General features: G+C 45.5%; 1 protein-coding gene across 7 annotated transcripts in view; it reads left to right on the forward strand.

Annotated features, from left to right (window-relative positions):
- LOC121543027 (adhesion G protein-coupled receptor B1) overlaps positions 1 to 21,803 on the forward strand; it is a 103,176-nt gene that overhangs the window by 58,336 nt on the left and 23,037 nt on the right. For 6 of the 7 annotated variants that reach the window (XM_041852703.2, XM_041852705.2, XM_041852707.2 and 3 more), the window contains exons 3-17: positions 497 to 655; positions 4,769 to 4,894; positions 5,700 to 5,870; positions 6,427 to 6,606; positions 7,118 to 7,282; positions 7,423 to 7,587; positions 9,427 to 9,528; positions 9,752 to 9,858; positions 10,270 to 10,464; positions 10,672 to 10,740; positions 11,328 to 11,436; positions 13,082 to 13,225; positions 15,015 to 15,090; positions 16,833 to 16,935; positions 18,932 to 18,975. In XM_041852703.2, coding sequence (XP_041708637.1) covers positions 497 to 655; positions 4,769 to 4,894; positions 5,700 to 5,870; positions 6,427 to 6,606; positions 7,118 to 7,282; positions 7,423 to 7,587; positions 9,427 to 9,528; positions 9,752 to 9,858; positions 10,270 to 10,464; positions 10,672 to 10,740; positions 11,328 to 11,436; positions 13,082 to 13,225; positions 15,015 to 15,090; positions 16,833 to 16,935; positions 18,932 to 18,975 — 1,915 coding nt within the window. The remainder of the gene's footprint in view (positions 1 to 496; positions 656 to 4,768; positions 4,895 to 5,699; positions 5,871 to 6,426; positions 6,607 to 7,117; positions 7,283 to 7,422; positions 7,588 to 9,426; positions 9,529 to 9,751; positions 9,859 to 10,269; positions 10,465 to 10,671; positions 10,741 to 11,327; positions 11,437 to 13,081; positions 13,226 to 15,014; positions 15,091 to 16,832; positions 16,936 to 18,931; positions 18,976 to 21,803) is intronic. The other variant, XM_041852709.2, reaches the window with a different exon arrangement.

Consider the following 21,803-nt stretch of genomic DNA (forward strand, 5'->3'; position numbering starts at 1 on the left):
TGTGTGTGTCTGGCCGTCGTACAGCTTCATGTTCTATTCATGCAGATTAATACATATTTGTGGGGGCCTGTGGGAGCTGAAAGGCATCTGTCTGTCCCATTAAACATTCATGAGCTATAAGACATAGAGAAGACACACAGGCTGTGTCCGAAATGGCACCCTATCCCCTATATAGTGCATTACTTTTGATCAGGGCCCAGTGCACTATGTAGGGAATAGGGTACCATTTGGGATGGTGCCATAGAGAATAAGACCATTCAGCTGCTGCTATTTACACCTCCCCCTCCTCCTCCTCCTCCTCCTCCTCCTCATCCATATCTTAATGGGGCACCCTCAAATGAGAATTGCTGGACAGGGATTCTGAAATGACAATAACATTTATCACTCCTGTACACCTTTATGTCTATTTATGTCTAAGGGATGTTTTGCATGAAAACAGTGGCTAACTGTGTGTGTGTGTATATGTGTGTGTGTGTCTGTCTGTCTGCCCCTACAGGTGGCTGGAGTGTGTGGGCGGAGTGGGCGGAGTGCAGCAGTGACTGTGGTGGTGGCGTTCAGACCCGGAGCCGTACCTGTCAATCCCCCTCGGAGGAGTCATACCTGTGTGAGGGAGTACTGGAGGAGGGAAGGCCCTGTAACCCTCAGCCCTGCAGTGGTGAGCTTGACAAAGACCCTGCCCGAACCTGTGTGCACGTACATGTGTGTGTATGTGTGTGTTTTTTTCTGTATGTGCGTGAGTGCGTGCATGGGTGTGCATAAGTGGGCATGCGCGTGTGTCTGTGTGTGTGGATTAGTGATGCGCGAGTTGACTCATAACCCGCAGTCCCCGCGGTTATGTCCCCGCGGTTATGTCCCCGCGGTTATATCCCTGCGGTTATGTCCCCGCGGTTATGTCCCCGCGGTTATATCCCTGCGGTTATGTCCCTGCGGGGAGGGCGGGCTTAGGCCCCGACATATTGTGTAGATGAAGGGCGGGTGGGTGGAAGCGGATTGATTAAAGAGAAAACAAATCCATAAATGTATAATTCTTGTGTAATTTCTATTTATAGGCTAGATTGAGGTTTTTCTTTCATTATTTTAGGCTATCTGGCATTAGTGCGTAAACCTAAGCTTTAGGGCCTAGCAGTACATGAGCCAAAGAGCCTACACACCAATCACCTAATGCTTTTGGGAACAGGCACAAAAAGTTAACGTCTATCCACAGAGGCAAAAAGGACATTGTCAAAGTTTAATTCAATTAGACAAAAGCTGTGAAATGGAGAGTTGAAAATGAAGAGAAGGGAGGGTCAGAAAAGTCATGTTTGGGAAAGATTTGATGAAGTGGTGAAAGAAGATGATAGCAGTGTCATGATTGTGGGGCGCTATATACAGTGGGGGAAAAAAGTATTTAGTCAGCCACCAATTGTGCAAGTTCTCCCACTTAAAAAGATGAGAGAGGCCTGTAATTTTCATCGTAGGTACACGTCAACTATGACAGACAAATTGAGATTTTTTTTCTCCAGAAAATCACATTGTAGGATTTTTTTTTTATTTATTTGCAAATTATGGTGGAAAATAAGTATTTGGTCAATAACAAAAGTTTCTCAATACTTTGTTATATACCCTTTGTTGGCAATGAAACAGGTCAAACGTTTTCTGTAAGTCTTCACAAGGTTTGCACACACTGTTGCTGGTATTTTGGCCCATTCCTCCATGTACATCTCCTCTAGAGCAGTGATGTTTTGGGGCTGTCGCTGGACAACACAGACTTTCAACTCCCTCCAAAGATTTTCTATGGGGTTGAGATCTGGAGACTGGCTAGGCCACTCCAGGACCTTGAAATGCTTCTTACAAAGCCACTCCTTCGTTGCCCGGGCGGTGTGTTTGGGATCATTGTCATGCTGAAAGACCCAGCCACGTTTCATCTTCAATTCCCTTGCTGGTGGAAGGAGGTTTTCACTCAAAATCTCATGATACATGGCCCCATTCATTCTTTCCTTTACAGGTATCAGTCGTCCTGGTCCCTTTGCAGAAAAACAGCCCCAAAGCATGATGTTTCCACCCCCATGCTTCACAATAGGTATGGTGTTCTTTGGATGCAACTCAGCATTCTTTGTCCTCCAAACACTGACGAGTTGAGTTTTTACCAAAAAGTTCTATTTTGGTTTCATCTGACCATATGACATTCTCCCAATCCTCTTCTGGATCATCCAAATGCACTCTAGCAAACTTCAGACGGGCCTGGACATGTACTGGCTTAAGCAGGGGGACACGTCTTGCACTGCAGGATTTGAGTCCCTGGCGGCGTAGTGTGTTACTGATGGTAGGCTTTGTTACTTTGGTCCCAGCTCTCTGCAGGTCATTCACTAGGTCCCCCTGTGTGGTTCTGGGATTTTTGTTAACCGTTCTTGTGATCATTTTGACCCCACGGGGTGAGATCTTGCGTGGAGCCCCAGATCGAGGGAGATTATCAGTGGTCTTGTATGTCTTCCATTTCCTAATAATTGCTCCCACAGTTGATTTCTTCAAACCAAGCTGCTTACCTATTGCAGATTCAGTCTTCCCAGCCTGGTGCAGGTCTACAATTTTGTTTCTGGTGTCCTTTGACAGCTCTTTGGTCTTGGCCATAGTGGAGTTTGGAGTGACTGTTTGAGGTTGTGGACAGGTGTCTTTTATACTGATAACAAGTTCAAACAGGTGCCATTAATACAGGTAACGAGTGGAGGACAGAGGAGCCTCTTAAAGAAGAAGTTACAGGTCTGTGAGAGCCAGAATTCTTGCTTGTTTGTAGGTGACCAAATACTTATTTTCCACCATATTTTGCAAATAAATTCATTAAAAATCCTACAATGTGATTTTCTGGATTATTTTTTCTCGATTTGTCTGTCATAGTTGACGTGTACCTATGATGAATATTACAGGCCTCTCTCATCTTTTTAAGTGGGAGAACTTGCACAATTGGTGGCTGACTAAATACTTTTTTTCCCCACTGTAAGTTCGACAGTCATAAAATGGGGACTTCAAATAGGCCTAAGGCACGTCAATTGAACTGTAGCCTACTGTTCAGATGGGTTAAATGGAATCTGAAATCTGTCATTGACTGTAGGTCTATAACCTCTCACATAACCTTAATATGAATTCCTGCAGAATCAAGCATTTCTTGCAGTAAAATGTTACACCCAATGCAGGGTGGAGAAATATGTTTTATTTATTTGAGCATCTTGAGAGAATTTGAATGCGCTGTTAGATGCCGTCTGTAGAGGTGCTATCTTTATCAGCATCATAAAAGCTGATAGTGTTTCAATTAGATAAAATATGCATCCAAGCCAAATGGAAATCTTATCTGAAAAATGTTGGGTCGTTTTCACAGCTTTCTAGTTCCTTACAACCGGTCAAACTGATGTCATTTGGAAATTTTGCACAGAAAATCTGTCGCTTTTTTTTTTGTTATTGCATTTTATCCCCGGTCCCTAAACGTTGTTGCTCCGTGAAAGAAACAGAGATCACAGAGAACTTTACTGATGTCAACTAGATTGAGGCATTAATTCTATTGATTTATGACATTATTCTGGTGAGCAGCGGGTTTATTTAGTCTTCTAGGACAACATATAATGACAGAAGAGAAGCTGCATGTATCTAATAATAGACAGTTGACTAACAAATAGCCTACCAAAATGTTGGAAATTATAAAGCAGAAACATATCTAAATCAGGCAAAAAAAATCCTGCACCCCCTGTCAAAAAATCCTCGTCCTCTTCCACATCTTAATGGAGCACCCGCAAATGAGAATTGCTGGACAGGGATTCTGAAATGACAATATCATTTATCACTCCTGTACACTAATTATAGACAGTTGACTAACAAATAGCCTACCAAAATGTCTGAAATTATAAAGCAGAAACATATCTAAATCAGGCAACAAAAAGATCCTGCACCCCCTGTCAAAAAATTGTTCCGCCGTCTCTGACTGTAGCCTATAACACATTTTCTATATTAGCGGGTTAGGGACGGGTGCGGGCCTCAGATTTTCACTTTATCACATATAGTCGGTTGGTTGCAGATCGGTTATTAGCAATTGAGGACGGGTGCGTGTGAACAAACAGCTGACCTGCGCATCATTAGTGTCCTCCTGAATCTAAATATGTCTGTTTCTCTTTGACTCTCTCTCTCTCTCTCTCGTTCTTCTTCTCTCAATCCCATTTCTCTGTTATCTTTTCCTTTATTCCCTCCACTCTCTTCTGTCCAACAAGTAAATATTGGGATGCAAGGAGTACATGTTGGAAAGGGGACTTTGATCGATGCTATTATTTAAAGACATAGTCAACCATTTCTCAAGGCAAATACAGAAGCATAACTCTTAAGAAAGAGATTGAAGAAAATTGATACTTCTCAGTGAGCAAGAATCCCTCACACTGCATGTGCATATAAGCAATTTTATAGAAGTAAGGACATGTGTGAATAGGGCTTCCAATAGCTCTATATCACCCTTCCAGTCTTCATAACTATAGATGTTTTGATAGACTGTGATCAATGTCAGAATTCCATGTTCTTATTCCAACTGTTTGAGCAATAACAATCACGGTTCCAAAGACAAAAAAGACAGCGAGACATACAGTAAATACACATAAACACAATCACACACCACACCTGGTTTACCATTACAAAATTCCCAAGTTTGGCTGATGCTCTTCTGGGTGACCAATCACGTCACGGTTGTGTCCTAAAAACAAAATGCCATTGGTGGTTAAGTTGCTAACCCCTCCCCCCCGGCCTTGCCCCACCCCTCTAGGCAAAGGCCGTCATCTCTCTCGCAGCCAATCACTTCGCTCCGTGGACAGCCGCAAGCGCGATGGCGGCGGTGGCGATGTAGACAAGACGCGGGGCGGTGGCGGCGGACAGCAGGCCCCACAGACAGGTAAGACAACAGGACGCAGAGGGAGCCCATGCATCAGTCACTAACAGCCGCTTGGGTCACTGACCTACCTGCACAGAACAGATCACACAGGACCACCTCCTACCATTATAGTCTGTCACTGCACCAAGGTTATAGCTAGCTATCCCTGAATTCCTCCCTCACATTGGCCTGTACATCAATCAAAATCTCCCAAACTCTTTCTTGCCTAAGTGCCACGGCACTAATTCCAACATGGACCCTGAATAAATCGGGTGAAACTGTTTTGTTGTTTTGTTGTTTTGTGAGGTCATGAATTTAGCTGCTATAATGGAGATTGTGTCCTGTCTTGATAAGTCCTTCCTCTCTATGAATGATGCCTCTGCTGAATTAGCGAATCAGGTCCCTCTGTTCAGCTCCCCTCACCCCTGCTTCCCCCATTGGACAGCCATGACTGACCAGCTTTTCCCATTGGCCAGACTTGACTGACTGACCGGGTCTACTGAATGCATTGGGCAGTCATGGCAGCCAGGGAAATGATTGACGTATCCAGTAGCCAATGGAATTGCCTTCGCCTGTATATCAAGTCAATGCTAAGGAAATGGAATCAGAGCCAATAGAGCCTGGCAGCACAGAATCTCCCTTACATCAAACCATGCCACGCCCCCTCCTATTTTGGCCAATGGGAGGCTGTTCCTGCATGATAATTAGTTTCGGCCCTCTCCTCCCCCCTCCACCCTGGACCATCCCTTCCCTCCCTCCCTCCCTCCCTCCCTCCCTCCTCCCTCCCTCCCTCCCTCCCTCCCTCCCTCCCTCCCTCCCCCCTCAGTGGACCAGGCTGCGTCAGGTGAGGAGTGGTCATCGTGGAGTGTGTGTTCGGCCACGTGCGGTGAAGGCTGGCAGAGCCGCACACGTTTCTGTGTCTCCTCCTCCTACAGCACCCAGTGCAGTGGCCCGCTCCGAGAGCAGAGGCCCTGCAACAACTCTGCCGTCTGTCCAGGTAAGCTCCCCCTCGGCTGCCTCCCTGCTGCCCCTCGTCTCCAGCCCTCTCCTGGCCCCGCTCACGCATACAAGCACTCCTCTCTCTCCCTGATGATCTCTACCCCTTCTTCCCACTGAACAACTCCATGGCCTGGATGTCTATAGCCCTATACAAAGCCTCTTTAGAAGCATCTGCCTTAGAGAGATGGGCATGGGGCTTACCTGCCAAGCAGCAGAATAGTTATTCTGATGCCCAACTTCCTTGTGATGTCTTTTACCCAACCTCTCTGTGAAATGCATCCTGGGGCTTCTCTTACCTAACAGAAAATAACGGTCCAGACCAGGACTTTAATATGGAACTATGCAGGTGAACACATTAAACACTGAAATAAGGTTAGAGAGGTCTACACAGGAGAACCATGCAGGCCTGAGAGAAGGATGTTTGTGACGGAATTATGGCAACAGGCTGGTTTGTATCATAGAGTGTTTGATGTTGATGTGTTTTGTAGTTGATGTTGTTGTTGTTGTTGTCGTGGTGAAGGTATGTGTGGTTCTCTCTATAAATCATACCCTAGCCGCTCTGATTGCAGTGCACGGGGCTTGGGACGAGTGGTCGCCATGGAGCTTGTGTTCGTCAACCTGTGGCCGTGGTTACCGGGATCGCACGCGCAGCTGCAAGCCCCCTCAGTTTGGGGGAGACCCCTGTATGGGGCCGGAGAAACAGACCAAGTTCTGCAACATCGCTGTCTGCCCAGGTGAGATTACACAGATTTCTTACTGGATTCTTACTCAGCTGCGTCCGAAATGACACCCTATTCCCTACTCTTGACAACTTCAGTCATCATGGCAGTCACCTCTACAGTCATATACAGAGACAAATTATCCCTGTGAAGGTCATGTGAAAAGCTTCTTGTTTATGCATGAAGGATGAATAAAAGCCTGTACAAAGTTGCATTATGCACACAGAGACATAGACAACCTAATACATGGACAGAAGTAACCTAGACCTCTCTCTCCCTCTCTCTCTCTCTCTCTCTCTCTCTCTCTCTCTCTCTCTCTCTCTCTCTCTCCCTCTCCCTCTCTCTCTCTCTCTCTCTCTCTCTCTCTCTCTCTCTCCTCTCTCTCTCTCTCTCTCTCTCTCTCTCTCTCTCTCTCTCTCTCTCTCTCTCTCTCTCTCTCTCTCTCTCTCTCTCTCCCTCTCTCTCTCTCTCTCTCTCTCTCTCTCTCTCTCTCTCTCTCTCTCTCTCTCTCTCTCTGCTGTCCCAGTTGATGGAGTTTGGAATGAGTGGGCTAATTGGGGTACTTGCTCTGCGTCCTGCTCCAACGGGACCATGCAGCGGATCAGGGAGTGTAACGGACCTTCGTACGGAGGATCAGAGTGTCGCGGGGAGTGGATAGAGACCAGAGACTGTTTCCTACGGGAGTGCCCAGGTAACATCTGCTGTCAAAACTCTGTAGAATTTGCCCACAGGCACAGATCTAGGATAAGTTCACTGTACGCCAATCCTGATCTTAACCATTAGGTGGAGGGGAATGCAAAACTGACCTTAGAGCTGTGATCTGTATCTTAGTGGAGGGGAAGTGGCATCCGTGGACGTCGTGGGTGGGCTGCACCAAGACATGTGGTGGGGGGAGCCAACAGAGACAGAGGATTTGCTATGGGCCCTTCTTTGGGGGTGAAGATTGTCCTGGGGATCGTGAGGAGGTGCGACGCTGCAATGAGAAGAGGTGTCCAGGTGAGTAGTCAGGACACAGTCATGGAAAGGTGTGCTCTTAATCAATCGATCAATCAGATGTCACAAAGTGCTTGTACAGAAACCTAGCCTAAAACCCCAAAGAGCAAGCAATGCAGATGTAGAAGCACGGTGTCTAGGAAAAACTCCCTAGAAAGGCAGGAACATAGGAAGAAACCTAGAGAGGAACTAGGCTCTGAGGGATGGCCAGTCCTCTTCTGGCTTTGCCGGGTGGAGATTATGAGGCCAGATCGTTCTTCAAGATGTTCAAACGTTCATAAATGACCAGCAGGGTCAAATAATAATCACAGTGGAAGTCGAGGGTGCAAAAGGTCAGCAGGTCAGAGTAAATGTCAGTTGGCTTTTCATAGCCGAGCATTCAGAGGTCAAGACAGCAGGTGCGGTAGAGAGGGAGAGAGAGAGAGGGGGAGAGAGAGAATACCAATGACAGTTCAGCTAAAGACTTAGAATACTAGCACTCATCTCCTTCAGAGCTGCAATCTGCCATCTGTCATTTTTTATTATACAGTACATATCTCATATTATACAGTACCTATCTTGCTTTCCAAATATATTAATATCTTCCTCTTTTGTCAAAATCAAAACATATTTGGGTCATTCCACTAAATGAGTGCCCTTTGATGTTTTAAGTAGAAATTATGCACCAATATTGCATTTAAAAAAACGATTATATTAAAGCTGAAATCCTTAGTTGCTACGTCCATTTTTGGACGTATAAATTAATGATATATACCCATTGAGCTTAGTTCAACTGTCGTACCCCATCAGAACCCAAAATATAAGCTTGTTTTACTCCAATGTATGTAAACAATATAAATGTAAACAAATACTTTATAGCCTCAAAACATGGTTAAAAGTATAATTTTCATATCATGGTTAATCAGTCCTAGCATTCATAGCTCTGTCTATGAATTTGAGAGTGGTTACATTTCTCCAGGCCAATCCCTCAGCTTTTTACCAAAACAGTGGCGGGATGTCCACTTTGTTATTGTTTCAATGAAGGATTTTTGCTTTAAATGAAGTGCCCTTTAATATAGACCACATGGAGAATTCAATCAATCTGATTTTGAATATGAAAAAGGCTTGCTAAAGTGCCAAAATTCAGCATTTTGACACGTCCTCCGTCAACCCTGTGTCAATTCTAGGAAGAGTTCAACCCACTTATTCCCAAATTTCTCCAAGTTTCACCATCATTGTAAAGCCTTAGTTATTTTGTTGCTTTGACAAAGTCATTTCTGAAGATTATTATTTATTTCATGTGATTAGTGTCCCTCATTCTAAGGTCAACCCTGTTACGTGAACTGAACTCTTGTTTTAATGTGATAAAACTATTCCTTTAAAAAATAATAATCAAAATAAATATTGAACTTATAATCAAATCATAGTGTAAAAGCAGGTGAGCTGGTTCAACTGTTTTTGGCCATTTTCTGGTGTTTTGTGACGGAAAACTGAGTGGGTCAAGCATAACACGTCAACCCTGTTACCCATAGATAGACAGGCTAGAATTGTTTTGGGTGAAGCTTGCATTTAATTACCACTCCCTGTTGCACACAAAAAGCTTCCATTCCTCCTGTCACAGGGGCTGATTTAAGAGGAAACCCTGTTACTTTATTTGGCACTTAATAGTCTTTTTTTATTTCACCTCTTGAGATGGGAATAAGTGAACATGTGCTCTTTATGACAGAATGTACAAATTTTGTGAAATATATATATTTATTTTTACCAAGTTACACTTCTGAAAAGGCACTGAATCGGTGGACGACCCATTTGACACTCTGATTGGTGGAATACTGATGTTTACTCTGATTGATTTTGGTGCAGAGCCTCATGAGATCTGTGCAGAGGAGAACTTCTCCAACGTAGTGTGGAAGATGACTCCAGCAGGAGACACAGCAGCTGTACGCTGCCCTCCTAATGCCAATGGTGAGCTACCGCCCTTTTACCCTGAGACATAGCTCCAATGGCTTCAGACGTTAGACGCCATAAGAGTCTACGGCCATGTCTCAGAGCAAACCCTTACTAACCTCCCTGATCTACACCTAGCCAGAGGAATATCCATAAGACATGGCCTGGCTTAGGATGGGTTAGGCCTCTAGGATCCCCAGGCTTTAGTGATGTTAACTCCCCACTCTGTGTCCCCATCCAGGGCTGATCCTGAGGCGGTGCACCCTGGATGATGAGGGAATAGCCTACTGGGAGAACCCCACTTATATGAAGTGTATCTCCAACGACTACCGCAGCATCCAAACACTGGTGAGTACCAGAGAGATGATCAATGATAGAAAATGTACTCTTGTACTTTACATCTGAAAACAGAAGTTACAAAGTGCCCAGAGGCTGCCATTTGAGATCATTTACCTGCTCAGTTCACGTTTCCCCCCCAAGACATCCCATTGGGCACAGACGTCAATTCAACGTCTTTTCCACGTTGGTTCAACGAAATTTCATTGAAATGACATGGAAACAATGTTGATTCAACCAGTGTGTGACCAGTGGGATGTTACTAACAAATCACAAATGGTCAAGACCAAATTAAGAAGACAGACAGGAAATGTATGTTAGTTTAAGTTCAGCCAATTTTACTAATAAGTGAGTTGATCAGAAGATCAACTCTATTCAGTGGTGATATTTTCTGAGTGTTTCACTCATACCTTTCCTCCCCAGACTCGGGAACACCTGTCCAAGGCCCAGCGGGGGCTTGTGGGGGATGGAGTTTCAGAGGTGATGACCAAGCTCAGGGTAACGTCCAGCGATGGGACCAGCTACAGCGGAGACTTGCTGGCCATAGTGGACGTGCTGAAGAACATGACAGAGATCTTCAGAAGGGCTTACAACAGCCCCACCAATGCAGACATGAGAGTAAGGAGAGGGAGCATTTGTTTGGATTGGAAGTTTGGGTTTGGGTTTGGGACAGGGCTACGTTTAGAATTGTCATCATTGCTTTGACTGGTGTTAATTAAATGGTTGGAGTGAATGTTTGTAAGAGGTCAATTGAAGGTTAATGGTGTAGAGTAATGTCTCATGGCCTCCTCTCTCCCTTTCTCTTCGTTCTGTACTGGATCACAGAACTTTGTTCAGTCAGTCAGTAACCTGCTGATGGAGGAGAACAGAGAGAGATGGGAAGAAGCACAACTGGTGAGTTGGTCTCTCTCTCTTCTTCTCACAGACTCACTCGCACATCTTTAGGCACACACGTGAGCTAGCATGCATGGTCACAGTTTGTGTTCTTTCTTAATGTGTGTCAGCCATGTGTTGTATGGAGATCATTTCAATGACTATTCTCTGGTGCCTTTCTGTCTAGCCGTCGGCATCTTAGTGACATCATGGCAGTCTCCCGGGAGATAGTTGGATGGTGTGTGATGCAGATGAACAGACTTAAGAGTGGGTGTCTGTTCGGTGTTCGCTCGATGAAACATCAGTCCTCTTGTCTCCTGTTTCTCTTTCTCTCTCTCTCCCTCTCTCTCGCTCTCTCTCCCCCTCTCTCTCTCTCTCTCTCTCTCTCTCTCTCTCTCCCCCTCTCTCTCTCTCTCTCTCTCTCTCTCCCTTTCTCTCTCCCTCGCTCTCTCTCACCCCCTCTCTCTCTCTCTCTCTCTCTCCTCTCTCTCTCTCTCTCTCTCTCTCTCTCTCTCTCTCTCTCTCTCTCTCTCTCTCTCTCTCTCTCTCTCTCTCTCTCTCTCTCTCTCTCTCTCTCTCTCTGTCTCTCCCTTTTCTCTCTCTCTTAGTTGGGTCCTAACATAAAGGAGCTGTTCCGGTTGGTGGAAGACTTCGTGGACGTGTACGGTCTTAGGATGAAAGACTTCCAGGACATGGTCGAGGTCACCGACAACCTAGGTAAGCTTTTTCCTTTGACCCCTGTCTCTTCGGCTGTATCTGAAAATATTGCTTCCTCTGTCCTTGTGTCCTCAATTCTTCTCAAATTGCATGTCCTGAATTCCTCTCAAAGCTCATTGGAGGAGGAGGTCCGAGAGAGGGACTTTGGATCCTCTCCTCCAATGCGCTTTGACAGGAATTGTGGAAACAAGGACGGAGAAAGCAAGGATTCGATGGCTAGTAATGTTTTCAGACAGCTGAGCCTTTGTTTGTTCAATGTGGACTTTTCCTATTGAACTATGTGTTTTTCTTCCAGTTAATACTAGGCCTTTAGGCCATGGTGGAAAAGCAGGGATAGCCACATTGGCAGTATTTCAGAGCTGGATAATCTGAATTGGATATACACCCAGCCAGGACACTAGGGGATTTCATCTGTTAGTGTTGTATCTGATGTGTGTGGATTTCACTGGTTCAGTCAGTTCAGTCTCTCTATGTCTTTTGGAATCAGAACAGAGGGTGTGAGCAAGGAGGTCTAAATATTGCCATTCCCCCTGGGTACCACCCACGGACCAAACAGGGCTATAGAACAGATATCTTGGGCTGTTCCCACTGGGCACACACTGGTTGAATCAACGTTGTTTCCACGTCATTTCAATGGAAATACGTTGAACCAATTTACGTCTGTGCCCAGTGGGAACAGAGCCTAAAATCACACTCACAATCTGCTCAGTTCCAGACCAGTGACTGTGAACTTCTGCTTACACATACACATGCGCACACACACACACGCACAAGCTCTTGCGTGCACAGACACACACACAAACACAGTGTCTGTGAACTTCTCTGTTTCACGCAGAATGTAATATTTGTAAAACAAACAGCATCACGCAAGCAGGCGCTTGGCTTCTCGCTGACCTGCAGATAAACATGGCACAGTGTGTACAGGGAGGTCTGTAGCTGGCGTGTCTGGGGAGTGTGTGGGGGAGTGGAGGGGCCAGCCGTAAGGTGCTGTTTATAGCGCTGCCCAGCCCGCTGCCCGCCTCGCTGTCTGCATTGCAGCCGAACATCCACCCACATCCACCGCCACACCGCTCCTAGTTACTGACCTCACACTCCCTGAGTCCTACACACCTCACACACACACAGAGAGAGAGAGAGAGAGAGAGAGAGAGAGAGAGAGAGAGAGAGAGAGAGAGAGAGAGAGAGAGAGAGAGAGAGAGAATAAACAAGTTAGTTATTACTGTATTTAGATAGCTATAATTTAAATATGTACACAGTGAGAAAGAAGAGGTTGGTCAAACAAATGGCTAACACACATTATAAACTGGGTGGTTCAAGCCCTGAATGCTAATTGGCTGACAGCCGTGGTATATCAGACTGTATACCACGGGTATGACAAAACATTTATTTTTACTGCTCTAAACGAGTTTATAATAGCTATAAGGCACCTCGGGGGTTTGTGGTATATGGCCAATATACCACGGCTAAGGGCTGTATCCAGGCATTCTGCGTTGCGTCGAATGTAAGAACAGACCTTAGCCGTGGTATATTGGCCTTATACTACACCCCCTCGGGCCTTATTGCTTAAGTAAGTGATGAATCATGAGTTTATATAGTGAATAAAATATAATTCCCTCTCTCTCTCTCTCTCTCTCTCTCTCTCCAGTTCTGTCCATCCACAAGCGTCCGGTGGCGGGTAATGCAGATATCAGCTTCCCTATGAAGGGCTGGAAGGGGATGATGGACTGGGCCCGCAACTCTGAAGACAGAGTTACTGTCTCCAAAAACATCCTCTCCACAGGCAAGCCAGGTGAGAGCACATACACACACACACAAAACACACACACACACACAAACAAACAAACAAAACATTCATTCAAAATTAGCATATGGAATTGCACTTGACATTTGAGAGCCTCCAGACTCGCAGCTGTGTGGAGACGTGGGGTTCCTCAGTCTCAGCCAATGGGATAGTTTGGCTCTCTCTGTGACATAGATCATTACCACGGCTACCATGTTAATGAGCCAGTCACTTGCTAATCAGGAGTCAACAGGAGCCAATCAGGGGCAATTAAAGCTAATCTCCTCCCCCACTGGTAGAAGTGTCTTCATGGCGGCAACAGCACATCAACAGTCAGTCATGCCTCTCACCTGCTGCTCTATACTGGGCATGGCTCACAGGGGGCCAAAATGGCTCCCCAGTTGCACTGATTTAAATGTTTTTCCTCAGCCGCCTCTCGGAAACTATCAGAGCATTAAAGATGGGGGACATGCATTGGAACGCATTTGACACACACACACATACACTCACATACACCCACACATACACACACATAAACACGCACACACACACACTCTCACACACACAGCAGTGCATTGTATAATTGTTAAATATCCCCCTTTGTTGCCTCTCTACTGCTGTGATCATTTTGGCTGAACATATTGGCTAGCAGGCCCATGATATGAAGGGGAGTGCAAGATAATTTATGTCACACACACATACATACATACACACACACACACACACACACACACACACACACACACACACACACACACACACACACCACACACATGCATACACAAACTTTCCCTCTCTCTCGCTCGGTTCCTCGCTGATGCCCATGGGATCTCAGCTGCCTGGCCTGGAGTGGTATAGTACCCTCTGCCTGCTGCCTGGCATACTTCTGTGTCCTCTCAGCACACATCCATACTGCTAGCCTGCCAGCCACAGCGTGTTGGAGCGTGAGAGAGAGCTGAGGTCCTTTAGATAGAAGAACAGATGGACTTTGTGGGTTTGTGTCTGTGACACTGCAGCAGGAGACATCCTCAGGCCATGTCCTTCTCTTCTGGCCTTCCGCCCAGCAGTTTAGTTTAGCTGTGACACAGGTTGGAATAAATCAAATCTTTTTCTGGGTTTTTCTGGGTGTGTTTTTGTCTATTTTGCCAGTGCAGTCTGCCATCATGGCATGCCATACCCAGCCATGCTACCATGGCAACCCTTTTTGTCGCATTAAATACATTGTTGTGTGACAGTGGAAAATGTTTCAATGTCATTTGGCCTTTTGCATTTGGGTGTGTGTGTGTGCGTTTGCGTGTGGGTGTGTAAGTGCATGCATGTGTAAACAATCATGTTTATGATGTCTGTTTGCATGGCTATTTTGTGAATATGGGTAAGTCTGTCTGTAAGTGTGTGTGTAAGTGATGATGCTGTGTGAGTGTGTGTTTATAGATGGGTAGTTATGTAGGCCAGCTGCAGAGGTATAGAGCCAAGAGGACTGGAGGGAGACTGGCTGACCTGTATTCTCTCTCCTGCTGTCCTTCAGCACAGACCACTAAGACTAGACCTGCAGGTCATCACACACACACACACCACTGACACACAAACACAAACACACGTCACTCCTCCATCTCTCCCCCTCTCTCCCTTTTTTATTGGATTCTGACTGACCTGTCTCTCTCTCTCTCTCTCTCTCTCTCTCTCTCTCTCTCTCTCCCTATCTCTCTCTCTCTCTCTCTCTCTCCATCTCGTTTGTGTCTGTTCATGTGTGTGTTGGTCTGTGTCTGAACGGTGGACACATGTTTGTGTTGTACTCCAGATGCCGATGACTTGTCAGCGTTTGTCACTGGGATCGTTCTCTACAGAAACCTGGGCAGCATCCTATCTCTACAGAGGTGAGAGTGATTTACTGACATCTCTACTCACAATGCTTTCTCCAGGGATGCGTCAAAATAAGTGTACTATAAAGGGAATAGGGTACCATTTGGAACCCAGCACAGAACGCATCCCAGAACCTCTTTTGCTTGGTGGCTAATGGGCTTTGAATGCTACCACGTAGTAGAACTGATGCGTTCTTTCTTAGTCTCCTGTCTGCTGTAAAAGGATGTCTGAAGTAGCTATTATCTAGAATGAATAACATTTCAGAGAACTGCTTTATGCTAAGCATATGTATTCAAACAGCATGTGTATTTGTTATCTATAGCTTTCTCTCGTTCAGTGAGGAGTGTTCCTACCATTACGTTAATGTGTATGAGCAGGTATAATGAGATGGAAGAACATATGTAGGAACGCAGGCTAGAGTGGCAGAATCACACTCACACAATCCTCCTAACTGCAATTTGATGTGTTTTGTAGCCCTTTCCTGCAGTCAAATGACCTACTGGCCTCATGGGTGGAATGGTATTAATCTTTTTCAGAATTTCATAATTAATAAACATTAATAAACAAAACCGACCGAATATTCGATGTCTCTATGTCAAACGGTTTTGTTATATTTTAGTCTTCTGTGATGTATATAGAGTGTAATATTGGGATGCAAACTCAAAATTGAATACATTTCAACTTTATATCTGACATGGTACAGGTGTCTTCTTCTTTTTAAACCCATAACCATGTGTGTGAGGTGTATACTTTTGTTTCAAAGTAGATGTTTAAGACTACCAAGAAACACTCTACGTGACCCTGATTTAGCCAACTGCAGCAAAAGGTTTTGTGACAGATGTCTCTTTCCATTCATCAAATTGCGAGTGCATAGTGCACTGTTTGGATGCTGGAATTATTTTGCGAGTGGACGAATGTGCGCGGGTAGCCTACAAGAGCGCCTTTTTGAAATGATTGTTTGACAAATGTAATACATGTTAAAAGTGATATGACAAATCTTCACTAGGCCTAGGCTACTAGGCCCACAGAGATGATATATACAATGAATAGGGATTCTATAGGCCTATGTAATTCTATGATTACACCAAGCTCATAAAAAAAAATTGTGTGCGCGCTTGGGTGTCCCATACCAGTAAGAACTGAAATCTACTTTCCCCCCTGGGCGTAATGTGGAAGCTCCTCTTCTATTCTGCCTTTACCCAGGCCTAGTTAGTTCTTTTTTCTGTCCTTTGTTCCCTCTGAATCTTTTTCCCCTTCAAGGAAATGTGATCCGTTTTAGACAGAGGCTGGCTGACACAAACGTTTACGTTGACTGATTGCGTTCTGAGATGTGAGAGGGAGAAAGAGCGAGAGGGAGAGAGAGAGAAAGAGAGAGAGGGAGATGTTGCAGATGGGAGAGAGTAGGGGAGAGGAGTCAGAGTGTGGGGGCTGTGAAACATGGCGAGCTTTGATCAGATTGTCTATTTCAAACGGGACATGGGTCAAGTGCTGGGACATACAAGGGTGTCTTGAGGGACATGTATGCTGTGTTAGGGAGAAATGGGAACATGTGTTGTAGAGATGGGGCAGTATTACTGGAGGGAGATTTTAGTCTGTTGATGGGAACAGGGATTGACAACGATGAAAATGATGTGTGCTTCTCACGTGGTATGTCACCTGACCATGTGAGTTGTCCTATGCTGGTGACACCAAACTGTTCCCCCCTCTCTCCTCACACTCTTTCTCCTCTCCTCACCCACTCTTTCCCTGCCTCCAGAAACAGCACTGTGCTCAACTCCAAGGTGGTGTCTGTGACCATCAAGCCCACCCCAGGATCCCTCTCTACCCCAGTTGAGGTCCAGTTCTCACACCTTTACAACGTGAGTGACCTTTCACATCTGACCCTCTGACCTGAGCAGTGACCTCAGTAGTAATTGACCCCTGTAGTGTAACAGAGTAGGTAGGGCTTTGACAGATCATGTGGCTTATCCCATAAAAACACAAGTTGCTGATATTTGATAGCATTTCAAAAGACCTACCATGCCTTTATCACTGAAAAGCACTTTTAGCACTTAGAAAAGCACTTTAAAAATGCATTTAATGATCCTCTCAACTGGAGGTTTATGAGAACATTTGCAAACAGAGTATATGTCCATTGCCACAGGAAGATGTTTTGTGGTGGGGTGCAGTTTTTATTTTATGAATACATTTTTTAATGTGATTTATCAGGGGGTGCTGCAGCACCTCAGCACCCCTACTACCCGCGGCTATGCATACAGTGCATTCACATTTTGTTACGTTACAGCATTATTCTAAAATTGATTAAATCGTTTTTTTCCTCACCAATCAACAAACAATAACCCATAATGACAAAGCACAAACAGGTATTTATAAATATGAAGGAAAAAAATTGTAAACGGAAATATCACATTTACAAGTATTCAGACCCTTTGCTCAGTACTTTGTTGAAGCACCTTTGGCAGCGATTACAGCCTTGTGTCTTCAAGGGTATGATGCTACAAGCTTGGCACACCTGTATTTGGGGAGTTTCTCCCATTCTTCTCTGCAGATCCTCTCAAGCTCTGTCAGGTTGGATGGGGAGTGTCGCTGCACAGCTATTTTCAAGTCTTTCCAGAGATGTTTGATTGGGTTCAAGTCTGGGCTCTGGCTGGGCCTCTCAAGGACATTCAGAGACTTGTCCCGAAGCCACTCCTGCGTGGTCTTGGCTGTGTGCTTAGGGTCGTTGTCCTGTTGGAAGGTGAACCTTCACCCCAGTCTGAGGTCCTCAGCACTCTGGAGCAGGTTTTCATCAAGGATCTCTCTGTACTTTGCTCAGTTCATCTTTCCCTCGATCCTGACTAGTCTCCCAGTCCCTGCCGCTGATAAACATTGCCACAGCATGATGCTGCCACCACCATGCTTCACCGTAGGGATGATGCCAGGTTTCCTCCAGACGTGACGCTTGGCATTCAGGCCAAAGTGTTCAATCTTGGATTCATCAGACCTAATAATCTTGTTTCTCATGGTCAGTCTTTTAGGTGCCTTTTGGCAAACTCCAAGCTGGCTGTCATGTGCCTTTTACTGAGGAGTGGCTTCCGTCTGGCCACTCTACCATAAAGGACTGATTGGTGGAGTGCTGCAGAGATGGTTGTCCTTCTGGAAGGTTCTCCCATCTCCACAAAGGAACTCTGGAGCTCTGTCAGAGTGACCATCGAGTTCTTGGTCACCTCCCTGACCAAGGCCCTTCTCCCCCGATTGCTCAGTTTGGCCAGATGGCCAGCTCTAGGAAGAGTTTTGGTGGTTCCAAACTTCTTCCATTTAAGAATGATGGAGGCAACTGTGTTCTTGGGGACCTTCAATGCTGCAGAAATGTTTTGGTACCCTTCCCCAGATCTGTGCCTTGACACAATCCTGTCTCAGAGCTCTACAGACAAGTATTTCGACCTCATGGCTTGGTTTTTGCTCTGACATGTGCTGTCAACTGTGGGACCTTATGTAGACAGGTGTGTGCCTTTCCAAATCATGTCCAATCAATTGAATTTACCACAGGTGGACTCCAATCAAGTTGTAGAAACATCTCAAGGGTGATCAATGGAAACAGAATGCACCTGAGCTCAATTTCTATTCTCATAGCAAAGGGTCTGAATACTTATGTAAATAAGGTTTCTGTTTTTAATTAGCAAAAAACGATAAAAACCTGTTTTGGCTTTGTCATTATGGGGTATTGTGTGTAGATTGATGAGGAAAATGTTTTATTTAATCAATTTTAGAATAATGCTGTAACGTAACAAAATGTGGGAAAAGTCAAGGGGTCTGAATACTTTCCAAATGCACTGTATGTCAACCATCTGACCGTTTCTCTCTCTGTCTGATCAGGGCACCACCAACCAGACCTGCATCTCCTGGGACGAGAGTGACAGGTAAGGCCTTTGTCTAGTTCTTTCACCCATGTGCCTGTTGGGCTGCCCCTTGACGCTGCCTGGCTGCAGTGTGGAGCCTGGGGGTGGAACCGCCTACATAGAATAATAATTACTAGGACGGACATTGGAGCCGTCTACCCATAGAGATCCTAGAATTGAACTGAATTATAGGACCTTTATGCGCCTACCTGGCTCTAAAAACAGAAATAAAATTACTAGAATGGACATCCCCATTCAAGTCAATGTACCATGATGGGTGGACTGGATGTAAAGTAAGAAGGTTACCCATAACCATGAACTAAAGTAATTATATTTCTATGGTGGACCCGCTTGGCTACCTGGCTCTGAAACACCTGCTGGTGTGGACCTTCACAGTGAGGGATAGAACTCTGGGAGACGGCATCACATCACATCATTTCCCACTGTGACTGTGTGTTCCGTGGCTGTTCCTGCTCCACTGTTTTTAATCTTGACGAAGTGCCCGTGACACACACTCACCCAGTAGAAAGGTGCTGAGTTTGTCAGACAACTCCAGAGCTCCTCTCTGTGGGTAATGGGAGATGGGACGGGGCAAACACTAACCCCCACCCAGCTAACACTGTGCTGACACTGATGCAGCATGTAGAAAATTAAAAGTGTCGCTCACAGCTTTCTCTCCTGGGCCCCCACGCACACACGAACCAAGGCGTCAACACAGAGGGATGAATGGAGAGTGCTCTACTGGGATCTACTGAGACAGACAGAGAGAGAGAGAGAGAGAGAGAGAGAGAGAGAGAGAGAGAGAGAGAGAGAGAGAGAGAGAGAGAGAGCGAGAGAGACATTGCACAGTTCAATTTCACAGCTAATGTGGGTCCATTTCACACACTCTTCATATGGCTCAGACACTTAAGTACCCTTTTTGTTTTAAAGCCCAAAACTGAGAGAGTGAGTGATGCAGTGAGTGCGTGTGTGTGTGTGAGAGAGAGAGAGAGAGAGAGAGAGAGAGAGAGAGAGAGAGAGAGAGAGAGAGAGAGAGAGAGCGTAGCTGTGTGCAAGTGAGAGAAAGAGCAAGAGAGAGGAGAAAGCACATTGTGCCCACGTCCTTATTACAATGCAGGTTGGACATTTGCATTTAGATAAGTGTGTACACTTTTGCCATAAAACAAAGTTTGACCAGGTCAATATAGACCTAGAGAGAGAGAGAGAAAGAATGAGCGAGCAATGAGGGAAGAGGAGAGAGAAAGGGTTGAGAGAAAGCAAGAGGGATGAGAGAAGATGGAGAGAGTGGCAGAGCGAGAGAGAGGCAGAGAGGGAGAGAGAACAAAAAAAAATCTAATCTAGCTTCACACACCATGTTGGGGAGTGTGGGGAGAGAAGGGGGAGGCGAGGGCGGTGGAGGGGGGTGACATGTTCTAAGCAAAATTAAAATCCATCTTGGACAGCAGCTATGATTAATGAGTTAATATTTGGGGGACAAATTGAAATGTGAGGAGGCGTCCTTGTCATGGTGGTGTCTTGTTGATAAAGGCTGTGAGAGAGAGAGGCAAGCAGGTGTGTGACGGGTGGTCTTCTCTCCTAGGGATCACACTTCAATCTGGGGCGGGGGATCAATAACAACAGCAGTGTTGCCATCCTGGCCTGCAGGTTGGCATTTATTGTCATGAATCTTGCCCTGGAGGCAGCTCTGCAGAGAGGTCACTAGCTGGCACAGCCACAAAGTAATACAATATGATTTTAAACCTAACCCTAACCTTAAGTTAACTTTAAGCACACTGCTAACCCTAATGCCTTACCCTAACCTTATATTAAGACTAAAAAGCTCATTTTTGTTTTCATGATTTTTTACAATGTAGCCAATTTTGACTTTGCAGCTGGCCCATCTAGCGGAAATCACTCAGTTCTGCCTTCAGGGCAAGATTCATGATAATAAACGTCAACCTGGTCCTGACCTGGCCCAGTCACCCTCCCTACCTTATCGCTCCTCACCCACCTCCACTTCTTTATAAACCCACAATCATAATTGTTCTCTTTACAGTTTGTCTCTTATTGAATTTAGCTTCCCCTGTTCTTTAATCTGTCTATTGGTTTTAGTTAATATATTATTTATTATTATTTCCATCGCTGGGTGTTATAGCACCAGACTAAACAATTTTGTCTGGGCTTGATTGAGCTTTTCTTACTTAATGGCACCAATAGAAACCCCCCATCTAGCTCTGTAGGCAGACTAGAGCAAACGCTAAGCGTATTTAAAAGATTTAAAATAGTATTTGAACCCAGGGATGTCTGGGATGTTGTGGCGGTCAGGCAGGCCCTGCTGTCCCATTCATTCATGTGGTCCTGGCCTGTTGTTGGCAGGGACCGTTCACAGTGCTGGACCGCTACCCAAATGATCCCCCGTGGCTAGGCCTGTGTGTGTGTGTGTGTGTGTGTGTGTGTGTGTGTGTGTGTGTGTGTGTGTGTGTGTGTGTGTGTGTGTGGTGCTGTGGCTTGCTATGTGATTGGGATAGCGGCCTAATCGTGTCATCCACAGAGACTCTGCGCTGAGTTATATTATTGGATTTCTGTTAGGGTGATGTGCTAATGTTAGCACTGAGCCTACTCCTGGGGCTACAAGACTACTACTCTCTCTCTTTCGCTCTCTCTCTCTCTCTTTCTCTCTGCTCGTCATGGTTTCACCCCTCAGCACTCTCCACCCAGATGCACCATGGGTAAACCTATCGAGGGCTGCTGTGAGGTGGCCCTGGTGCACTGTGGGTAACCCTGTTGGAGGCCGTGGTGTGTTGTGATGAGATGTCTTTGGCCCTGATGTACAGACCTGGGTTCAAATAGTATTGGTTTTCTTTCAAATA

Source organism: Coregonus clupeaformis, chromosome 28, assembly GCF_020615455.1.
Source record: "Coregonus clupeaformis isolate EN_2021a chromosome 28, ASM2061545v1, whole genome shotgun sequence".
Taxonomy (NCBI): Eukaryota; Metazoa; Chordata; class Actinopteri; order Salmoniformes; family Salmonidae; genus Coregonus; species Coregonus clupeaformis.